Source organism: Balaenoptera borealis, assembly GCF_965194805.1.
Source record: "Balaenoptera borealis genome assembly, chromosome: 15".
Classification (NCBI taxonomy): Eukaryota; Metazoa; Chordata; class Mammalia; order Artiodactyla; family Balaenopteridae; genus Balaenoptera; species Balaenoptera borealis.
The window spans coordinates 62,126,424-62,148,842 of NC_138871.1; the positions used below are offsets into that span (position 1 = coordinate 62,126,424).

At 35.9% G+C, this 22,419-nt stretch overlaps 1 protein-coding gene across 3 annotated transcripts in view; it reads left to right on the forward strand.

The window, feature by feature from the left end:
• Positions 1 to 22,419, forward strand: part of STRN (striatin) — a 132,684-nt gene that overhangs the window by 74,617 nt on the left and 35,648 nt on the right. The window contains exons 9-16 of one of the 3 annotated variants that reach the window (XM_082356706.1): positions 749 to 835; positions 1,312 to 1,455; positions 5,298 to 5,431; positions 10,420 to 10,595; positions 12,475 to 12,522; positions 13,291 to 13,412; positions 16,669 to 16,836; positions 18,496 to 18,636. In XM_082356706.1, coding sequence (XP_082212832.1) covers positions 749 to 835; positions 1,312 to 1,455; positions 5,298 to 5,431; positions 10,420 to 10,595; positions 12,475 to 12,522; positions 13,291 to 13,412; positions 16,669 to 16,836; positions 18,496 to 18,636 — 1,020 coding nt within the window. The remainder of the gene's footprint in view (positions 1 to 748; positions 836 to 1,311; positions 1,456 to 5,297; positions 5,432 to 10,419; positions 10,596 to 12,474; positions 12,523 to 13,290; positions 13,413 to 16,668; positions 16,837 to 18,495; positions 18,637 to 22,419) is intronic. The other 2 variants (XM_082356707.1, XM_082356708.1) reach the window with 2 other exon arrangements.

The following is a 22,419-nucleotide window of genomic DNA, read 5'->3' on the forward strand; positions in this document are numbered from 1 at the left end:
TTTAAGCCATTATGCTACAATAATGAATGTCTTAAAATGTAAAAGATCTTTCAGTTGGAAAAGTATCCAGGACTTATGTGGAATCCATCTACTATTATATTTATTATTAGGCTCTTGTCAAATATCAAGGCATCACTATAGTTGGAATTTAGCATTTAAGGCCTAAAACTGCACCATTTGACTGGAACAGTATTCCTGCTAATAGAAGCTATTGGGTTTCCTGGACCTGGGGATTATGTTCACTATTCAGGCATATGGCACATAGCTTTTTAGTATGGTGAAGAAAAATGATTCTTTAGGAGGAGAAATTTTAATGTCTTTCACTGAAGAGAGAGGGACTGTAGACTGAGGTTCAGCACATTTTGTTTATCATCATCAGTTCAGGTTATCTTGATAAAATGATAGTTTGGGAACAAGTGAAGACAAGATAAAAACAGAACTGAAAGACTTAAAATGAAAATAGAACTGAAGGAAAGCTTTGAATTGATCTATGGAGCATTAATTTATAAACCACCATGGGTATTTTTAAAATTGAACTGTTACTCATTGGAAGAAGTTGAGTCTTTTTAATATGGTCTAGTAGAAATACTTCCAGTCAAATTGTGTTCTTCAATCATACTGTCTTAGAATATATTTCTAGGTAGTAGTTAAAATTGCTTAAAAATAGTTGTATTCTTTGCTGGTATAGGAAAAAAAACATAATGGACTATGGGTAAGATTTTCCCATTCTTAATTAAACTTGTAACAGGAAAAACTACTGAAGATCTGTTTCAGCCTCTATCCTATATAAAACAATCAAAACAGGGATGTGGGAGAATGCAGCATCAAAGTACAGGTAAGTAATTGGCAGGGCATGAGACTTCACCTCGGATACCATAGCTTCAGGATGTAAGGCAATGAATGCAACTTAATATAAACAAACAAAAAAGAATGTGATTGTTTAATTCAGTGTACGCAGTAGCTTCACAGTCTGTGGTATCTGTCTGCGTTTAGAGCAGTATACAAGGATTATAGAATAATATTATTTTTAATGGTCCAAATTGCCCATGAGCATTTTTTTCATGCAAGTAGTGATGTTATTCCATTAGCTTAATCTAAAAAATATATGTAAAACACAATTTTTTTCAAGAAATAATAAACTTTTAAAATAATTTGAAAACTTAGAAAATAATTACTTTTTAATATAGTATAGTACGGTAGTTTTAAAGGTGAATGTTGGCAGATGTGAGTAAGGTTTATGACTCCATTTTGATGCAGTTGGATAATTCTATTTCCTCTTTTTTGTTCTCTCCCTCCCTTTTTGGGGGCTAGGGCCCAATAGGTCAAAACTGCAAGATATGCTTGCTAATTTGAGAGATGTTGATGAACTTCCCTCATTGCAGCCATCTGTGGGTTCACCTTCCAGACCCAGCAGCTCCAGACTTCCTGAACATGAAATAAATAGGGCAGATGAAGGCAAGTATTTTAGACACTAGAGCACAAAAAGCACTTGGATGTACTTATATAAATTAAGTTATTAGAAAGGGCTCTCTAAGAGAAGAATTTTATTCTACAAATGTTTGAACTACGTAGTACTCCCCATATGTAGGCTTTCTTATATTCAAAGGGGTTTAATTCCAACTGTAATCTCTAAGATTTGAAAAAGGATGCATAAACTTAAAAATCAACTCTAAATTATAGTTTAGAACATCCCCTAGCTCCACAGAAGCCATGTATTTGGTGTGTACACAGGTAGTTCTAATTATACCATTCCAACAATGAGAAAATTACTTTAAATTATTATTACTATAAATAGTAAATGTTTACTTTGAGACTCACGTAAATATTTTTAAATATTTAAGCAATTTATCATTCACAAATGAAAAAGGGAAAAAAGACACCTGAAGGTCTAGTCACATTTTCTACTTTCTGTTTTTCCTTGTTCTCTTTCAGTCCTTGTCTATGTGCATATACTTTTTGCAGTTAGAGTCACCATGTAGAATAATTCAATTTTATTTATTTATATGAAATCATAAAAATAATCTTCATAATTGTAATTTTAAGATTATTCTATTTTAGACTTTATTCTTAACCATTCTCCCCCTTTTTAATATATATATATATATATATATATATATATATTTATTTATTTATTTTTGGCTGCATTGGGTCTTTGTTGCTGTGCACAGGCTTTCTCTAGTTGTGGCGAGCGGGGGCTACTCTTCACTGTGGTGCGCAGGCTTCTCATTGCGGTGGCTTCTCTTGTTGCGGAGCATGGGCTCTAGGCGCACGGGCTCAGCAGTTGCAGCATGTGGGCTCAGCAGTTGCAGCATGTGGGCTCAGCAGTTGTGGCTCGCGGGCTCCAGAGCGCAGGCTCGGTAGTTGTGGCGTACGGGCTTAGTTGCTCCACGGCATGTGGGATCCTCCCGGACCAGGGCTCGAACCCATGTCCCATGCATTAGCAAGTGGATTCTTAACCACTGCGCCACCAGGGAAGTCCGCCCCTTTTGGATATTTAGGTTGCTCCCAGTTTTTTACAGTACAGTCTTACGGTATATAAATACAGTTTTCTGTCTTTTAAGTTCTGATATATCTATTTATAAATGTATATGTGTAAATTGATTTTAAAATATATATATTTACATTAGCTGAAAGTCTAGAATGACATAAAAGTAATCTTAATGATTAATGAATATATTTCAAATTTTATTTTTTAAAATTTCCTTGAATTTAAGTATTGTAATTATTTGCAATGGATATGCCTCTTCACATTATTATTTAATGAACAAAACAACCTGGGAAAAAGCCACAGAAAAATCATATGTTTTATTCTTTCTTGGCTTTAAATTCAGCTATGTTTTAGAGAGACATAAACTGACAGGACCTTGATGAATAGAGTTTCATGTTCGGAATACTTTTTCAGTGAACTGTTTGACCATTACATGGTTAGTTATTTGTTAGAGTTAATTACAGTATACTGGGAATTCATTTCCATACGTTAAATAATGAAAAACCACGTTACGCCTTTATATTCTAGGTGAACAATTTATTTGATGTAGACATGTGTCTTTTGAATTAAGATGTGAAGTCATAGGCCTCAATAGGTATGTTTGCTGTTCACTAGGATATTCATTCAGTTGACACTTATAGATGTGAGAATTTTAATCACTTTCATTTATTCTAAGGTCAGGTCTAGATAAGAAGACAAGTTAGTTTTTCTCTTATTCTAATAACTCCAAAAGAGTTTTATCAGAGATTTCATCTTGCAGAATTCTAATAATAGAGGCAGAATACGTACTAAATGACACATGTACAAAAAAGGATGATATAAAGCAAAGAAAGTACCCTTGATAGGAAAAAAAAAATGTTAAGAATCTTAGAACTGAAGCGTTGAATATCTAACTTATGATCCATAGGATTGGTCCTAAGTCTTCCCCCTCAGTGCAGGATTTTCAGAAATAGAAAAGGCACTTAAGAAATATGTTGTAGATTTCATTGCCTGTGACTGATGCTTCTTGGTCTTCAGTCCAGTTTCAGAAAAAGTTTCCATAGCTTGTGTGTGCTGTATAAGTTTATTACTTTATTTTTATCATAATGATTCAGAAGGCAGTGCCACACTTAAGAGGCATAGTTAAATCATTTTGTAAAAGCTGATAAGAGTCAGTAATGTTTAGTTACCAGATAGAAATGTGACCTATAGTTGAAAGTTCTAAGGTCTCTTAGAGATCAATCAACGACAGTTATGCCCATTGGTGCTCTCTCTCTTTGGGCCTCAGGTCTGCTGGCTTAGCCACTGGTGTGTGTAGAAGCAGTTGTTGCCTTCCTTTGTTTTCAGGTTTTACTTGGCCATTCCTAGAACATTAGTTAAATTAGCCCACACAATGTGTATGGCCAAATCCCACAAATCTTAGTTTCTTTTTTTTTTTGGAAGAGCCATTTTTATTTCGCACCTGAACAAAGTTATCTGGCCATATTAGACATGAAAGCAAAACAAACAAAAAATCACCTGGCTGAAGACCTAGCCTCATAGTCTCACATGAATCATTTGGTTGAAATTTTGGCATAAAAATTGCTGCTCTAAATTAAATAATTCCCACTCTTTATTAGTAAATGTTTAGAGTTGTTTGAACCCGTCATAGGATATATGGTATGTTTGGGTAAAACCCATTTTTATTATTGCAGCTTTATCACATGGTGATTTGAAAATGTCTTATTAATTTATACTCTACTTTGTTCTTATAAGGATTTTGAGTAGAGTTCCTGCCACTACTATTTTTAAAAGCACGTAACTGTTCTTTCATTTCTTCAACAAGTATTTATGATTGAATCTAAAATTATATGATTGAATGTAAAACTGAAAAACACCTTGTAAATCTATTTTCTGCATATACTGATTAATAAAATTGACTTGTTTCTTTCAAAAAAAAAGTTAATTTACTTCTTTAGCAGCCAGAGTTTAAACTACTAAATTCATCTAATCAATTCATAAATGTTTGTCATCAGTAAAGTAACCACCTCTAGAAAACTATTTAGAGAACTATCTCTGATGGCTTGTCAGAGTAATTTGCATTTATAAAAAGTGTTCAAATGGACACTTTTAAAAAACTTCTTTGAAATAAATCTTTTTAAATGAAATATAACATACCTACAGTAAACTGCTGAAGTCCTGAGGGTGCAACTCAGTGAATTATCTCAAAGCGAAACCAACCATGTCACCAATGCCTAGGTAAAGAAGCAGAACATTACCCGGACCTAGAAGTCCTGATGGTGCTTCCTTCAAACACTACCCCTTCCCTCTTCTCCAGAGGTAATCCTGAGTTCTAACAACACATACTAGTTTTGCCTTACATGGGCACATTTTACAATTATGACCATTTTCATTTGAAATTTTCCATATTACTTCAGGTTATAGAATTAACCAATTTTACTTTGAATGCAGCCAGCAGTATTCAGAATCACTTGTTGTACATGTTTTAATAATTGATAGAAATCAATTGGGTAATTAGCATGAAATATCAAATGAGGAAAACCTACTTTCTTTTATACATTTATACATTTTTCTCTATAGTGAAAAAGAAAGGACAATGGATTTGTTTCATGTTGTACTTTTTTTTTTTTTGTACTTTTCTTAGATGATAACTTTATATGGTTAAGATATAAAAAAAAAAAAGTAAGCAATTCTTCAGGATTTTCTGCTCACTAAATTTTATTGTGTTTAAAAGCATTTAAAAATAATCAAATGTAGACATGCCCTTATGAGACTAATTGTTGACTATTTACATGGTTCTTTTAATGTTTCTTTTGTCTTCCCCCTTCAGTGGAAGCATTGACGTTTCCTCCTTCTGGGAAGTCATTCATCATGGGAGCAGATGAAGCCCTTGAAAGTGAACTGGGACTTGGAGAATTGGCAGGCCTTACAGTGGCCAATGAAGCAGACTCATTAACTTATGATGTGAGTAGTGGTTTTAGTTTTCTTGTTTTTATTTATTTTTTAAAAATAAAAAGTTAATTTTATAGAAAAAGTGACGATGGTAAGACTTCTTCACAAGTGTAGAATTTGGTTCAGTTTTAATCACAAACTTTGAAAATCTGAATATATTATAAAAATAAACAATAATACTTTTCACATCATGCAGTGACTAAAATTATGGGCTTTACCTAAATTCATAAATTAGTATAGCTTATTTATTGGTTTTAGATAAGGGAAAGAATTCCCTTTTCTATCACCAAATCTGGATTTTGTCTTATGTTTTAGGGCACCAGTGATTAGTTGAAATTCATGCTTGCCTAAAGGCAACATTTGTCTTGCTTCTTTAATACATCATCAGTATCCTGCTGAGAAGTAGTTTTAGCTGTTGTTAGGCAAGGGTGTGTACAGGATGCTTTCCAGATGTTAAGGCTGACCTGTCAGTGATTTGGACCAAAACTGGAATCTTTACACCTTTATGCATGCATGCATTTACTTAATCTCAAATACAGTTGTTTTATAATTGTTCATCATAATCAATTATCAGAAAAACAGTTGCTTATTTCATAAAGTAGTCACAGCCTATCTTATCTCTTCATTAAAATCCTCTCACTTTGATATTCATTATCTTTGTTGGGGAATACAATGTAGCTCCTGCCACATGGAGGATGTAGGATGGATCCCTAAGTGAACCTTGGAAGTACTCAGAAGAGGAACCCTCGCCACTCACTCCTTCCTGCAAATCAAAAACTCTCTCCCTCTATGCTAAGTCCTTTAGTAAGTCTTTTGGGTTTTACCTCCAAAAACAACTGAAATCCATATAGTACGTCTTTTTACCTCCCCTCCTAGTCCATTTTTTCTTCACCTGGAACTACTACAATAACCTAATATAAACGGCCCCTTGCACTCCATTCTCCACATATGCGATACAGATTTTGAAAAAAAAAAAAAAGAAATTTCTGTTTTCAATGTTTTTATATCCTTATATTTTATATGTCTTTTAAAAACACCATTTAGTTGGCTTTTGTTTTTTAACCTTTGACAACCTTTTTTAATTAGAAAACATTTAGTCCATTTCTTTTTAAAATAGTTAAGGAAATAATCCTTAATTTGGATTTAATCCTGCCATCTATTTGTGCCACCTGTGCTGTTTGTTTTTCTCCTATTTTTGCCTGAGTTGGGGTTGATTATTTTTTATTATTCACCCCTCCCCATTATTTGGAGTTTATGCACTCTTTCATTACTTTTTAAATTAGAGATTACCACACACATCCTTATCAAAATTTTACATGCAAAGATCTTTAGAACACTTTATTTAAAAAACTCTCACCCTGTGTATATGTCACTCTTGTTATATATTTTATTTCTGTATACATTTATGTCCGACAAGCTTCTGTTTTGTACACTCAGTAGTCAGAATTACCCATTTATATTATCTATTTTGCTTTTTTCCATTCTCCCCTGCATATCTGACTGTCCATCTGGGATCACTTTTCTTTTACTCTAAGAACACAATATTTCTCTTTAGTGAAGATCTACTGGTGCCCAGTTCTCTTAGTTTCTGATTTTCTTAACTTGTCTTTAATTGTCTTTTTTTGCCTGAGTAGGTTAACTATTATCTCTGATTTTGAATTTCACTTGGCAGAAATTTTTTTAGTGCTTTAAATATATTGTTTCATTATATTTTGTTGTTGTTTTCTGCTAAAGTCAACTGTCATTTCTATTTTTGGTTATTCAGTGGTAATCTGATTTTTTTCCGTGACTGGTATTTCTGTATGCCTTGATTGTCAGCTAAGATTTAATTTTCTTTTTATTAAACCTCCTTGAAATTCTTAGAGCTTCTTGGCTTAATATGTTTCCATCAGTTTTGTGAAGTTCTCAGCCATTTCTCTTCAGATACTGCTTTTACACCTCCCTCCCTCCCTCCCTCGCTCCCTCCCTCTTTCCCTCTCTCCCTCTCTCCCTCCTCTCCCTCCTCTCCCTCCTCTCCCTCCTCCCCCTCCTCTCCCTCCTCTCCCTCCTCCCCCTTCTCCCCTCCTTCTAGAACTCTAGTTATATTGTTAGATCCCCTTTTTATATTCTCTCTCTCCGATCCCCTTTCTTCTGTATTTTCCATCTTTTGTTTTTCTGTACTTCAGTCTAGATTTTTTAAATAACTCATCTTCTGGTTAGCTAATTCTCTCTTCAGTTATGTGTAATCTGCAATTGAACTCATCTATTGAAGTCTTATATTTTTTGCTTCTAGAATTACTTTTTTAAAATGGTTTACAGATTTCTTCCAAAATTTTCAATCTTGTCTTTTATCTTCTTGAACATAGTAAGCATGATTATTTTAAAGTTTGAATCAGAGACTCAGTAGTTCTGTTACTATTATGTGTTGTTTCTGCTTGTTTTCATTTATGCTGTGTTATCTCATATGGGTACAGTTATTTTTTACTATGCCCAGATAACTGTATTTGAAAAATTGTCTGTAGAAATAACTTCAGGCCTAAGTTTATCTTCCCCCAGAGAGTATATTTTAATTTTCTTCTCTCAGATATCTGCAGCCACTAGAAATCTGGATCACCTGACTGCATTTTCAATTTTTGAGATGATCTAAAGCTGATCTATGGTCTTTGTAAGGGCTGGTGTTCTTCCAGTTCACTCTTATGTGTAGGATACAGGCCCTTGAAATTGAAACCTAAAGCAAGGTGGTCTGCTAAGCCCTACTGTCTTGGCAGGCCCTGGACACCAATTTATATCCCCCTGCATGGCAAAGCTGTCAGAAGCACCACTCAACCTCTCAGCCACCTCCTCTGGAATCAGTAAACACCCTCTGGGGAAAACAGCTCCAGATATCAGGCTCGCTTCCTTAGGCCTCTGTCTTCCCCTGGATCCTGGGTTTTTTCGCACTATTTTGGTGGATCTTCATTTTTTATTTTTAGCTCTGCTTTTCTACCTGTCCTCAGTACACAGTTGGTCCTAATGATCTAGTCCATCATGGCCAGAAGCAGAACTTCCCATTAGATGCTTTTGTTCCCTCTGCACTAACTCCACAAAGAATTTGTCTAATACATGATAGAACTCAGTCCTCTCTCTAGAGAAAGCTCATTCCTTTTTCATAGCTCTTAATTGTTAGAAAACTTAGTGTTTGTTTCTAAAAGTAGTTCCTAGTTTTACTAAGCATATTAGCAGTCTATTGCTATGTAACAACTTGCACCATGCTTAACAGCTTAAAACAATAAACATTTATATCTCAGTTTCTGTGGGTCAGCAGTCTGGGGGCAGCTTAGCTGTGTAGTTCTGGTTGTTCATGTAGCTGTAGTCACGACGTTGGCAAGGGCTGCAGTCTTACACAGACTTGACTTGGGGAAAATCTACTTCCAAGCTCACTCACGTAGTTGTTAGAAGGCCTTGGTTTCTTGCTGGCTGTTGGCTGGAGACGCGTTCCTCACCACGTGAACCTCTCTGTGGGATCCTCAGCAGAGCAGCTGGCTTCTCCAGTGTGAGTGCACCTGAAAAGATAGAGAGCAGGAACACTCAAGATGGAAGGTTTTATAACCTAATTTTGGAAGTAATTTGTTCCAACTTCTACACTATGCTGTTAGTCATACAGAGCAGCCCTATAATGTGGAAGGCGACTACCCAAAGGTAAAAATAAGTGGGCTGATTGGGAACTACGTTAGTGGCTGCCTACCACATTAAGATGCTCGGAAGGAATCTAAGTGCTCTTACGTGTGAAAACCTTTTAGCTCTTTAATAAGAGTGGGCAGGAGTCAGTTCAGTTGCCCTTGTCTTCTTCACCTCCCCCCGCAACCCCGCTTGCCCCAAAGATAACCAGCTCCACTGAGAGTAGTTCCTTGCATAGTGTGTTTTGTCTTCACTTATTGCCCCAGTTGTGACATGTCCTGTCCAGATTTTTCTGCAGATTTCTAAACTTCTGGGCTCTGAAGTATAGTTTATATTAATACATAGTCTCTGAAGCCAGACTGACTGATTTTGAATCCTGACTCCTCCATTTACTAGACGGCAAGTCACTTAATTTCTCTTTCCCTAACATGCCTAGTCTGTAAAGTGGGGATAATGTTAATTCCTACTTCATAGAGTTGTTGTGAGGATTAACTGAGTTAATGCATGTTAAGCCTTTTGGAATAATGTACAAAATAATGAATAATGCTCAAAATAGCAGCTATTGTTAGTATCATTGATGATTTTTGTCATTGTAAGTATGGTTAACATTTCTCCAGTGTGTTACCATTACTTGCCCCACTCTTGCTTAAACCTAGCATGATTGTTAGCCTTGGAGTGTGAAGAGTTCATACATGGTGCTTGTGTAAAGTCAAATACTAACCTCTTTGGCTTTCCTATTACTTGGAATGAAAAAACAGTGCATTTTTTTCAGTTGTTGAGATGGAGATTCTGTGGAGAAAAGGAACATAATAATGTATTTATTTTACCAGTGGAATCTTTTTTTGTAACATCTGATTGTCTCTTCCAGTTTCAACATTTTATGTTTCTGGTTTATAAACTTTGTTACCAATTTGAAGAAAATTTAACTCTTGTCAGAAAGCATTGAAAATTTCAAAAGTATCATCATATTCTGTAATGTTAAAAAGTTTAAAGATAACTTAGTTTTTCAACTCTTACCCAAAATTAGTTTCTATTCTATAATTAGGTTTAAATTACTTGTCTTTTTAAAAAATCATCTTAGTGAAGATCTATTTTATGTTATTAAGTTATTTGATCCTCTTTCTGTATTGAATTATGTTGCCTATTTTCTTATTATAGTGTTCATATTTCTTCAGAGAAAACCATTGTTAACATATTGCTAATTTTGCCTATTGATTTGGTTATTTATGTTTAAAAATTATATGTTTTGAAAGTTGCAAAATGTGATGGTTTGATGACAAATCAGTAAGAATTAATGTTGAAATATAGTTTTTTTCCTATCCTGAACTAAATGTATTGGTATTTTTCTTTTGTTTCTTTAATAGATAGCAAACAATAAAGATGCATTGAGGAAGACGTGGAACCCTAAGTTTACGTTAAGAAGTCACTTTGATGGCATTAGAGCCCTTGCTTTCCACCCCATTGAGCCTGTTTTGATAACAGCATCAGAGGATCACACGTTAAAAATGTGGAATTTGCAGAAAACAGCCCCAGCCAAAAAGTGAGAATATTCTCCTTTAACTGTATTTAAATATTTTAATTAATAGTTTTTCAGAAGAAAAATGCTTACTTTATTATTTGCTGTTAAGTTCCCCAAATATCTCTTCTAATTCTTTCTTCTTTACCATGTCACATAATTTAGGGTGTTTTTCCCTTCATACTCACAAGCTAATTTAGGTTGGAAAACTGACCCTTAGGGAGAAATGGTATTATCTGATGGTTTGTGAATGCTGATTGTAATCTTTATACAGTGTTTTAAATAACTATCACATTTGGGGAGCTCTTTATCTGCACTGAAGGTTTCTGCTAGTGTTGTAAACAGGTATGTGCATGTTTAAAATCATCAAACCCGCACCCCAAGCTTGTCCTGTTGTTTACTAGGTTTGGACTTATGGAGTGGGAGGGAGGGAAGGCTGATGGGGGATGGGGGGACAGGGAGAGGTGAGAACCTCTCTTTGGTCTTTTCTTTTGACCTTGACCAAAATGTCTAGACTGAAAGACACTGTTGTTGCTCTCACTTAACCGCTAATACTTGCCTTGGGCTCTTGGTTCCTCTCTAAGCGTGGACAGACATGAGTTGGTATAAATCCCTTTTATCAGTCACCACGCTAGTCCTGATCCCACTTGGTGGGGTCCTTATTGGAACTCCTCTCCTTTCTTCCTTGGGTCACATGGTCCAGAACCCAGCATCTGCCAGCAAGGGCCCTTCTACAGTGTTGGACACCTCTTTTATTAAAGAGTAGAAATGAACATCAAATGGAGAAGGTTATGGAAGCTTTACTACTGGTAGAGAATATCTATTGCCCAATTTAAAAGAGATCAATGACATTCCTGCTGTGACTCATACATAAACTCGATAAAATACTTGATTCATCAGATAGCTCAACCAGATCTTGCTTAAAACCAAGTGAATCCTCATGTAGATTAGGTGTCTTCAGCAGAGAAGAAGTATTTCTTGGTTATAAATTGTGCCTTTTGTCTTTCAAGTTCTTTAGTCACAGTGGACATCATATTGGACCAGAGAATGTGAATGTCTCATCATATATTCTTGACTAAAATTTAGAAAAATATTGAAATAAATTTTTTGCTGGTGATAGCTTAGTAACAACATCTTCACATTGCAAGTAACAGTAGCCTGTTTACCTTTGAACTTAAAACTTTGGTAATGAGGAGAGATATCATATGCCTATAAAAAAAAACTACAATGCAATCCGATTTTAAATCAAGTTTTCATTATCAGTCATGGCCAGTATTAGGCCCTGTAGAGTACCCATATACTCAGTGTTCTGAGTAATGAATAATCTGATGATTTGGACAGTTTCTGCAAGTATTAAGGACAGGCATGTTAACCTTTATGCAAATGCAAGGAAATTAAAGTACTTTTGATTGAAATTCTACTATGTGTGTGGTTCTGTCCTAGGCTCTTTTACCATGTAGAATCTCATTTAATCCTGTGAATATTTGGTGTTATCCCTATTTTTCTGTTTTATTTTAAACATAGAGGAATCTGGAGTTCCAAAAGGTTAAATAATTTGCCTAAAGTTAGCCAGTTAGTGACAGAATTGGAAATTGAATCCAGAAATTTATCTCTTCAAAGCCCATGTTTTTTCCCCTGAGTGAGGCTCTCTCTTCCTTTAGTCAAATAGATTAGGGCAATGCTAAAAGTGATGTAACAAGGTATTGTTACTAAACAAGAATTTTGTTTCTTGAAGTCACAAATATATGTGATCCGTGTTAAGTAAGCTTTCTTGTGTACTGGGGTTGAGCATGGTATATTAGCATAGTGTTGGTATTTCTAGGGGCAATTTTATGACATACATTGTCATACTGTTTACTACTGAAAACTTAGAGTGGTTAAAGTCCTCCTCTCTCTGATTTAGGAGCACTTCTCTTGATGTGGAGCCTATCTATACATTCAGAGCTCATAAGTAAGTATGTGCTTTTTCTTTGTGTTAAATCAACATCATTGTAAATCAGCCTAGTTAACATATTTTCTTTTCTTTCACGTATGTATTTGTGTTATGTATTTTTTGTATTTAGTAGTGTTTTTTGTAAATGTAAAAGAAACTGGCAGATAATATAATGCTAGAGACAAGTTTATCACTACCAAATAGGGATCCTTGCTGAAATTAGATTTTATTTGCATGATGTGTAGATGATGTATATATCTCTCTTAAAATGAAGTTGAGGCAATTAAGTTTAACTATGAGAAATCCTGATCTTTTTTCCTTAAAAATATCTGAGACTTTTTTTATTGTGATCACATGTTGCACGCTTTTCCTGTTTCCATTTAAGTTTAAGGAATGTACCTGTTCACTTGATTTAGCACAGAGTTTGGCATACCTTTTATAAATAAAGGGCCAGTTAGTAAATGTTTTTAGGCTTTGCTGGCTGCATATTTAATGTTGTACATTCTTGTTTTTAGTTTGGTTTTGTATTACAACCCTTTAAAAAATGTAAAAACCATAAATGCTTGAGGACTGTACGAAAGCAGTCCACTGGTTGGATTTGGTCCATAGGCCATAGTTTACCAACCACTGGTTTAGCAGAGGAAGAAAAATGAATAATGCTTTGATAGTTTTTTGTTATCCAAAGCAGAAAAAGAGAAAGCCTTTTGAATAATTAAGCATTCTTATTTTTAACAAGTCCTGTTATCAGATAGATTTTTGAGAATAGAAATTGATTTTCCTTCCCAGAGGTCCAGTGCTTTGTGTGGTAATGAGCAGCAATGGTGAGCAGTGCTATAGTGGCGGGACTGACGGACTGATCCAGGGCTGGAACACCACCAACCCCAACATCGATCCCTATGACTCTTACGGTATGTGATTCCCCAAAGATATGAAAGAATAAAATATTTTCTTTTTATGCATTTTACATAGCATACATAAGGATAAAATGAGATATTTTTGAAAATAAATTGGTAAAAGGGAACCATATATTTATTTTGTTAAAAAGGACTCCTGTATTTGGGAATCAATTTGATACACATAATGCTAAAAGAAAAGAGAAAATAACGTATTTTTCCCAAGAAAACAGTTCCCACCCCCAGAAGTCTTACTGATTGGAAATGCTGGCTTGATTGACAATTGTTTTCTTCATTGTAGGCATCTGTACAGTACTTGATACATTATTACTAATCTGTAATCATATTTTGTCACTATTCGACAAATAACTTTGGAGGAAAATGAATGATAGCATCATCTTCTTGATCAATTATTGGAGGGTATAGAGGCTAATGATTTTTAAAGTGTATGGCACCAAAATATTTAAAAGGCTTTAAAAAATTAAGAAGTGCCCTTTAGATTTGGGAACAGCACCATGAAACAAAAAACCGTATTATAATCTATCACTAGATGTTATCATAAATTCCCTTGCAAAAACTGTTTAGGAACTATTTTGGTTTCGTCTTAAAATTCTCCTTAAATTCTAGAATGGTATGAAGTGTCAAATATGTCATAAAACCATATTTTATTTTTGTTATTGTTTAATCAATTTTACTAATAAACCTAAGTAAAGATAAAAAATTCAGTAACCAAAAGTTTCTTCTAACATTTATTTAATAAGCATTTAACATATATTTTGTGAAGGGTAACACCCCCTCTCCCTCCACAATTCTCTTACAGATTTATCTGTTTCATGCTTTTCCTTACTTACTTTATCCCTGTACCAGATATCGGTTGACCTCATTCTGTCCCAAGCCAACCCTTCCCCTTTGCTCTTGACCTCATTCTCTTGTTCCCTTTGAGACTTCACTCTAATATCATTCTTCTTCTCTGTTTCTGGCTGACTCTTTCTCTTTTGCGCTCTCTTGCTCTCATCTGAAGCTTTACCCTCTTTGTTCTCTTTCCATCCCCTCAGCATGTAAGTAAATTCAGGTGTCTCCCATCCTGGGCAAGGAGAAGCCTTTTCTGACTTCATTTCCCTCTCTGGCTTTTGTTTAGTCTCTCTTTCCTTCATTTCTTTCATTCCTTTGTCTCTTTGGTGATATTGCCTAGGAAACACAATTACTAGTTACTAATTCCATGTCCTTTCCCTGTGCATGATCCCTCTGCATTCTATCTTCTGGCTGTTCCGCTTAAATATAACAAGATATCAGTATCTACCTAATTTGGCTGATCCAAGGGGTATTTTACAATCCTTATTTTACTGGATATACTGGCTATCTGAAACTGTGGACCACTCCATCCTTTTTGAAATCTGTTCACTATAGGCTTTTTTGACACATAACTCTATGACAGTTTCTATTCCCTGTCCCTCATAAACTTCTTTTATTTTTCTCACCTTAAATATTAACATTTATCAAGGCCAGACCCTAACTCATTCTTTGCATTGCACACATCTTCTTTGGTAGATTGAATCCACTTTGTGGTTTTATATGCTATTGACTCATAAATCTCTTCTTTAGGCTTCAGACTACCTACAGAACATCTCAAAGTGGCTGTCTCATTGTACATAAATCCCTACAAGCACTGTTTCTTCTTCCATATATATATATTTTGGGAGGGCAGGGGTGGCATCGCGTGGCTTGCGGGATCTTAGTTCCCCGACCAGGGATCAAAGTGAGAACGCCGAGTCCTAACCACTGGACTGCCAGGGAATTCCCTTTCCATGTATTCTTTATCAGTTGGTGGCACTACCAGAATTATCCAAACTAGAAACCTAAGAGTTATCCTTGATTCCTTGTACCGTTTTACTATCTATACCTTATTAATTACCTCCCCCTAAATATTTCTTGAATTTACTCCTGCTCTGCCCCTTTTATCACTGTCCTCGTGTGGGTCTTCATCTTCACTCTCCCAGTCTTCTGAAACAGTCCCCTTGCCTTCATCTTGATTCTTTCCAATCTGTCTTCTACACTATAATCAAAGATACCTTATTAAATACTTACTTCACCCTGCTTCTCCTGGGAAACCCTTCAGTGGTTCCCTATTGCTTTCAGGATAATTTCTTTAAATACGTCTTAGAAATCCCACCGTAAACTAGCCACTCTCATCTCTTCCACTTCTTGCCTCAAATTTCACAGTCCAGTAATACTGACTTTCTTATAAATTTCCTCACATAGCATGCTATTTTTCCTTCTGTGATTTTGTAGGAGCTGCCTCCTTTGCCAGGAATGCCTTCCCTCTGTCCTTTGGCTGGCCAGCATCCGTACTCTAGGTGTCATTCTCTCCAAGAAGCTTTCATTCCTCCCAGTCACTCTCCATGGTAACTGGTGTCTGTCACTATTATTGTACTTACCACATTGTCTTTTGAAGACAAGGATGGTACTGTGTCTTAATCATCTGCATGGCCCCTGCATCTAGCATAGTGCCTAATACATAGTGTATCTTCAATAGATATTTTATGGTATGACTAAAAGAGGATATAGGGCAGATAACACCATTGACATTTTAAATCTAACATCTGTGAGCCATCTTAAAAGTACCACTTCATAGACTCATTGTGAGGGTTAACAAGTAAAATTTCCAATTTGGCTTTTATCAGGAAACAGTGCTAAGCAAACCCCCTCCCCCGCCTTCTCCTTGCCCCTCCCCGACGTGCACATCATTCATGTGTCACATCTTGCTGTTTGAGCATTTGGGGATTCCTGTAGGTCTCAGTTCACGTCCATTAAGGATGACAGAGGCCTGTTGCTCCCAAGAACGACTGCCATTCATAGCACAAATGGCCTAAAGAGTGTATCCAAAGTGCTGAAGGACATCAGAAGAGGGAAAGGGTCTCTGTTTACTTCCTCGGGGAATGTGAGTTGTGGTTTCTCTGAAAGTAGATTAAATTCAAATGGTTTATGTTAACATGCTTTTTAGAAAAATCAAGACAAATGGAAAGAAAAAAGGGAGGGAGAAGGAAATATGTAATTTTTTTAAGGAGAAATATATGTACTTTAAAATTTTAATTTAGACCTTTCAAACCCTACATTTGCATGTTTCCAAGCCTGTTTTTGCCACATTTCAGAAGAAAAATAGAAACTAGGAGGTGTATTTTATACTTTTTGTTTTGTATATTTTACTTTCCTTTGGAATCTAAGTACCTTTATGATTTGTGCTTTTTCCCCTGCACTCTTGCTGTTCTTATAGATCCTTCTGTTTTAAGAGGCCCTCTCCTAGGCCACACCGATGCAGTCTGGGGTTTGGCTTACAGCGCAGCACACCAGCGTTTGTTGTCCTGTTCAGCAGATGGCACTCTCCGTTTATGGAATACAACCGAGGCTGCTCCAGCCCTGAGTGTATTTAATGATAATCAAGGTACATACTTTTTTCCCCTTATTTTACTGAGTGTTTTATAAAATTATTCTAAAAAGAAACAAATAAATAAATGATTCTACAAACTCTTACTGTTTAAATTTAATTTGAAGGTTGTTTTTAAGCAGTAAAAATATATTTGCTTGAATTTCCAACTTAGTATGTATAAGTTTAAAAAGCATACTATTTGGTGAAACAGCATGCCTTTTTTGAATTTTTAAAAATTGAGATATAATTTCTATACAGTAAAAAACAGGTATTAAGGGTGCATTTTCATGAGTTTGACAAATACATAAAACTCTTGCACCTATCAAGATAGAACATTTCCTTCACTGCCCTAAAGTTTCTTTGTGTTCTTCCCAGTCATCCCCCTTCCCCATTCCTAACCAGCGGTACCCACTGTTGTGATTTCTTTCATTATAAATTAGTTTTGTCTATTCTAAAACTTCACATAAATGAAATCATACAGCGTGCACTCTTTTTGTATCTGACGTTTTACTCTCACTGTAGTGTTCTTGTGATTCATCCATGTGGTAATAAGTGTTAATAATTTATTTTTATTGTTTAGTAGTAAGTATTTCCTTAAACCACTGTGTTTATCATTTACCTCTTGATGAACATTTGGGTTGTTTCCATTTTTTCCTATTATGAACAAAGCTGCTGTGAACGTTCTTTTTTTTTTTTTTTAAATCACAGTCAGGTAAAGACCTGGAAATAGAATTTCTGGGCTTTAGATTTAGAATTGTGAAAATTATGTGAAATTGCCAAACTTTCCATGAAAGTAGTTGTTCCATGTTACACCTTTGACTGCAATGTGTGAGAATTCCAGTTGCTCTACATCCTTAATTACAAACATTTGGTGTTGAGGGTGTATTTAATTTTAGCCATTTTGGTGGGTGTGTAGCAGTATTTCATTGTGATTTTAATTTGTATTTCCTTGGTGGCTAATTATTCTGAGCACTTTTTTTGTGTGCTCATTGGCCATTAATGTACCTTCTTCTGGAAGATACACATTTTTGAACTGTTAGCTTACTTAGATTTTGAACCAGATTTTAAAAATCAGATTATATTCACATATACATAGAATTATATGTTTTTATGTTTATAAATAAGTTCCAAGTTTTACCCTATTCTAGATGATAAATAAAAATACCTTCTTTATTCTTGAGCTGCCATAACTTGTGCCTAGGTTTTGATGAGTTGCCTGCATTTGATATTTGCGTAACTCTACCAATAAATAAGTTTGAGTTTTTACTTCTTAAACTCCATACTTTTAGAGAGTTAGAATTCCTATTAAGAGATGGGCTTTTAAAATGAAGAATTCCTGTGATGCCCCTCTAAACCCCAGGTTGATTTGAGGTGGAAGCAGAAAAACTTGTAGTCCATATGTTTTCCATTTATTTCTAAATAAAGGCTTGGATTCAATGAATACAGTAGCTGTGAGTGACTGGTAGAAGATGTGGTAAACAAGTAAGGATGATAAAATAGACTAGGACTAAAAGTAACGAAAGAAAGTCTGCACTGAATGACTATGAGCTAATTCTTATTCTAATGTTGAGCCTTATTTACTTCTTATACCACCGTTTGTTTTGCTATATTCTAAGCACATTGTGAAGTAGACCCTCTAACTGCCATTCTCTTCAAATATGTTCTGACTCTTAGAATTGGGAATCCCTGCCTCTGTGGATCTAGTGAGCAGTGACCCGAGCCATATGGTAGCATCATTCAGCAAAGGATACACAAGCATCTTTAACATGGAAACACAACAACGCATTCTCACTTTAGAATCCAACCTAGATTCAAGTATGTATACCAATTTTAAGTAGTCTGTGTTTGGATCAATTTTTTAAACGTTATCAGAATTATAACTACTAGAGTCAACTATGAAAAACACTTGTCATTATAAAGTATTCTGCCTCAAAATCATATAACACAGTTATTAGAAGGATATAATGATTTACAGTTGATTTTAAGTCTTTAGGTTAAGTTTATTCACATGTATAACTATACAGTTTGAAGTAGCATTTGAGCTATTCTAAAGAGAAGTCAAGTTTAATTTTATACCAAATGTTTAGTTTTCAATTCTATTTGAAGACAATAATATTTATTCTGAATACAGGCGTATCTTGGAGTTTTTGCGGGTTCAGTTTCAGACCTTTGAAATAAAGCAAATATTGCAACAGAGCAAGTCACATGAAGTTTTTGCTTTCTCAGTGCATATAAGAGTTATGTTTACACTGTACTACAGACTGTTAACTGTGTACATATCTTAATTTAAAAGTGCTTTATTGCTGAAAAATGCTAACCACCATCTGAGCCTTCAGTGAGTCATAATCTTTTTGCTGGGGGAGGGTCTCGCCATGATGTTGATGGCTGCTGACTGATCAGCGGGTGGTTGCTGAAGGTTGGGTGACTGCGGTAATTTCTTAAAATAAGACAACAGTGAAGTTTGCCGCATCGACTGACTCTTCCTTTCACGAACAACTTCTCTGTAGCATGCGTTGATGTTTGATAGCATTGTACCCACAGTAGAACTTCTCTTGAAATGGGAATCAATCCTCTCAAACCCTGCCGCTGTTTGATCAACAGGATTTTTGTAATTACGTAATCCTTTGTTGTCATTTCAACAATCTTCACAGCAGCCTCACCAGGGGTAGATTCTATCTCAAGAAACCACTTTCTTTGCTCATTCATAAGAAGCAACTCCTCATCCATTCAAGTTTTATCATGAGATTGCAGCAATTCAGTCACATCTTCAGGCTCCACTTCTAATTCTAGTTCTCGTGCTATTTCCACCACACCTGAAGTTACTTCCTTCACTGAAGTCTTGCACCCCTCAAAGTCATCCATGAGGGTTGGAACTAACCTATTCCAAACTCCTGTTCATGTTGACATTTTGACCTCTTCCCATGAATCACAAATGTTCTTAATGTCATCTGGAATGGTAAATCCTTTCCAGAAGGTTTTCAATTGGCTTTGCCCAGATCCATCAGAGAAATCACTAGCTATGGCAGCTGTAGCCTTATGAAATGTATTTCTTAAATAATAAGACTTGAAAGTCGAAATTACTCCTTGATCCATGGGCTGTGGAATGGAGGTTGTGTTAGCAGCCATGAAAAAAAACATGAATCTCATTGTACATCTTCATTAAAGCTCTTGGGTGACCAGGTGCATTGTCAGTGAACAGTAATATTTTGAAAGGAATCTTTTTTTCTGAGCAGTAGGTCTCAAGAGTGGGCTTGTAATATTCAGTAAACCATGTAGTAAACAGATATGCTGTCATCCAGGCTTTGTTTTCCCCTTTATAAAGCACAGGCAGAGTAGATTTAGCATAATTCTTAAGGGCCATGGGGTCTTCAGAATGGTAAATGAACATTGGCTTCACCTTCGAGTCACCAGCTGCATTAGCACCTAACAAGAGAGTCAGCCTGTTCTTTGAGACTTTGGAGCCAGGCATGACTTCCCTCTAGCTATGAAAGTCCTAGGTGGCATCTTCTTCCAATAGAAGGCTGTTTCATCTACATTGAAAATCTGTTGTTTAGTGTAGCCACCTTTATTCATTATCTTAGCTAGATCTTCTAAGTAACTTGCTGCAGCTTCTATATCAGCACTTGCTGCTTCACTTTGCACTTTGATGTTACAGAGACAGTGCTTCTTTCCTTAAATCTCATGAACCAACCTCTGCTAGCTTCAAACTTTTCTTCTGCAGCTTCCTAACCTCTCTCAGCCTTCATAGAATTGAAGAGAGTTAAGACCTTGCTCTGGATTAGGCTTTGGCTTAAGGGAATGTTGTGGCTGGTTTGATCTTCTATTCAGCCCACTAAGACTTTCTCCATACTATTTTGCTTTCTTATCATTCATGTGTTCACTGGAATAGCACTTTCAGTTTCCTTCAAGAACTTTTCCTTTGCATTCACAACTTTTGGCTAACTGGAGCAAGAGGCCTAGCTTTTGGCTTATCCTTTCCACATGCCTTCCTCGCTAAGCTTAACCATTTCTGGCTTTTAATTTAAAGTGAGAAGTGTGCAACTCTTCCTTTCATTTGAGCACTTGGTCATTGTAGGGTTACTGATTGGCCTAATTTCAATATTGTTGTGCCTCAGAGACTAGGAAGCCCCAAGGAGAAGGAGAGAGATGGGGTTACAGCTGGTCGGTGGAGCAGTCAGAACACACACAACATTTATCAAGTTCACCGTCTTATATGGGTGCAGTTCATGGCACCCCAAAACAAATACATTAGTAATATCAAAGATCAGGGACCACAGATCACCATAACAAATATTAATAACGAAAAAGTTTGAAATATTGCGAGAATTACCAAACTGTGACATAGACACGAAGTGAACAAATTCTATTGAAAAAAATGGAACCAATAGACTTGCTAAATACAGGGTTGCCACAGACCTTCAATTTGTAAAACAACACAATATCTGCAAAGCACAATAAAATGAGATAGGCCTGTATAAAATAAATCTGTTTTTCATTTCTCATAATTCTACTTTTTTAAAGAATAGTTGCTGTACAATATTATATGTTATAGGTGTACAGTATTGTCATTCACAATTTTTAAAGGTTATACTCCATTTATAGTTATTATAAAATATTAGCTGTATTCCTCATGTTGTACAATATATCCTTGTAGCTTATTTTATTTTTATTTTTTTATTTTTTTTAAATGTCTAAATACTTTTTTTTTTAATAGATCTTTATTGGAGTATAATTGCTTCACGATACCATGTTAGTTTCTTTTGCACAACAAAGTGAATCAGCCATATGCATACACGTGTCCTCATATCCCCTCCCTCTTGAGCCTCCCTCCCATCCTCCCTATCTCACCCCTCTAGGTCATCGCTAAGCACCGACCTCTAGGCACAAGACAATCAGAGCTCCAGCTCCATTTCTCTGATTCATCTGGCTGCCTTCCTCCTTTATGTGCTGGCTTTTTCCTCAGCCTAACTTGCCCCATGGTCACAATATGGCTGCCAGCATTCCTGGAACAACCTGCTCCCTTGTTCATTTCCAACAAGAGAGGCGACCTCACCCTGAAAAACATACGATTAAAGTTTTTCCTTCCTGTCTGTCTGATACATCTTGGGACACAGCCCACCCTTGAATAGTCACGATCAATTGGAGAGAGCCCTGTGATGATGGGCTCAGGCCTGAGGTCCTGAAGCAATCACCAGCAAGGGGGACTATACACACACACACACACACACATATATAAAAAACCATCCTTGGCAGAGACTTGGAATTGTGATCCTCCCCAGGAGCTGGGGATGGACCAGCTTCCTTTGAGCCCTCTGGCTACATTTATTCCATTTACCAAGTTGGGGTTGTGTTATGGAGGAAGCAGGGAAGCAGGTGTTCTGCTTAGGCAACTAAGAGTGTCCGGTCTAGATAGCTTGACTCAGGGCACATCTTCAATGAGCCTGGTGCATCCTTAGGAGCCAACATATTGAGAAAAGGCAAAGATTTCCCCTGCCTTTCTTGCCTGTTTGGCTTGCACTTTTCTTTTGGTGTTTCTTTGAGATAGAAGAAGGAAAGAATTGGAAAAAGAAGGGAAATAAGAAAGAAAAACTACTGTCC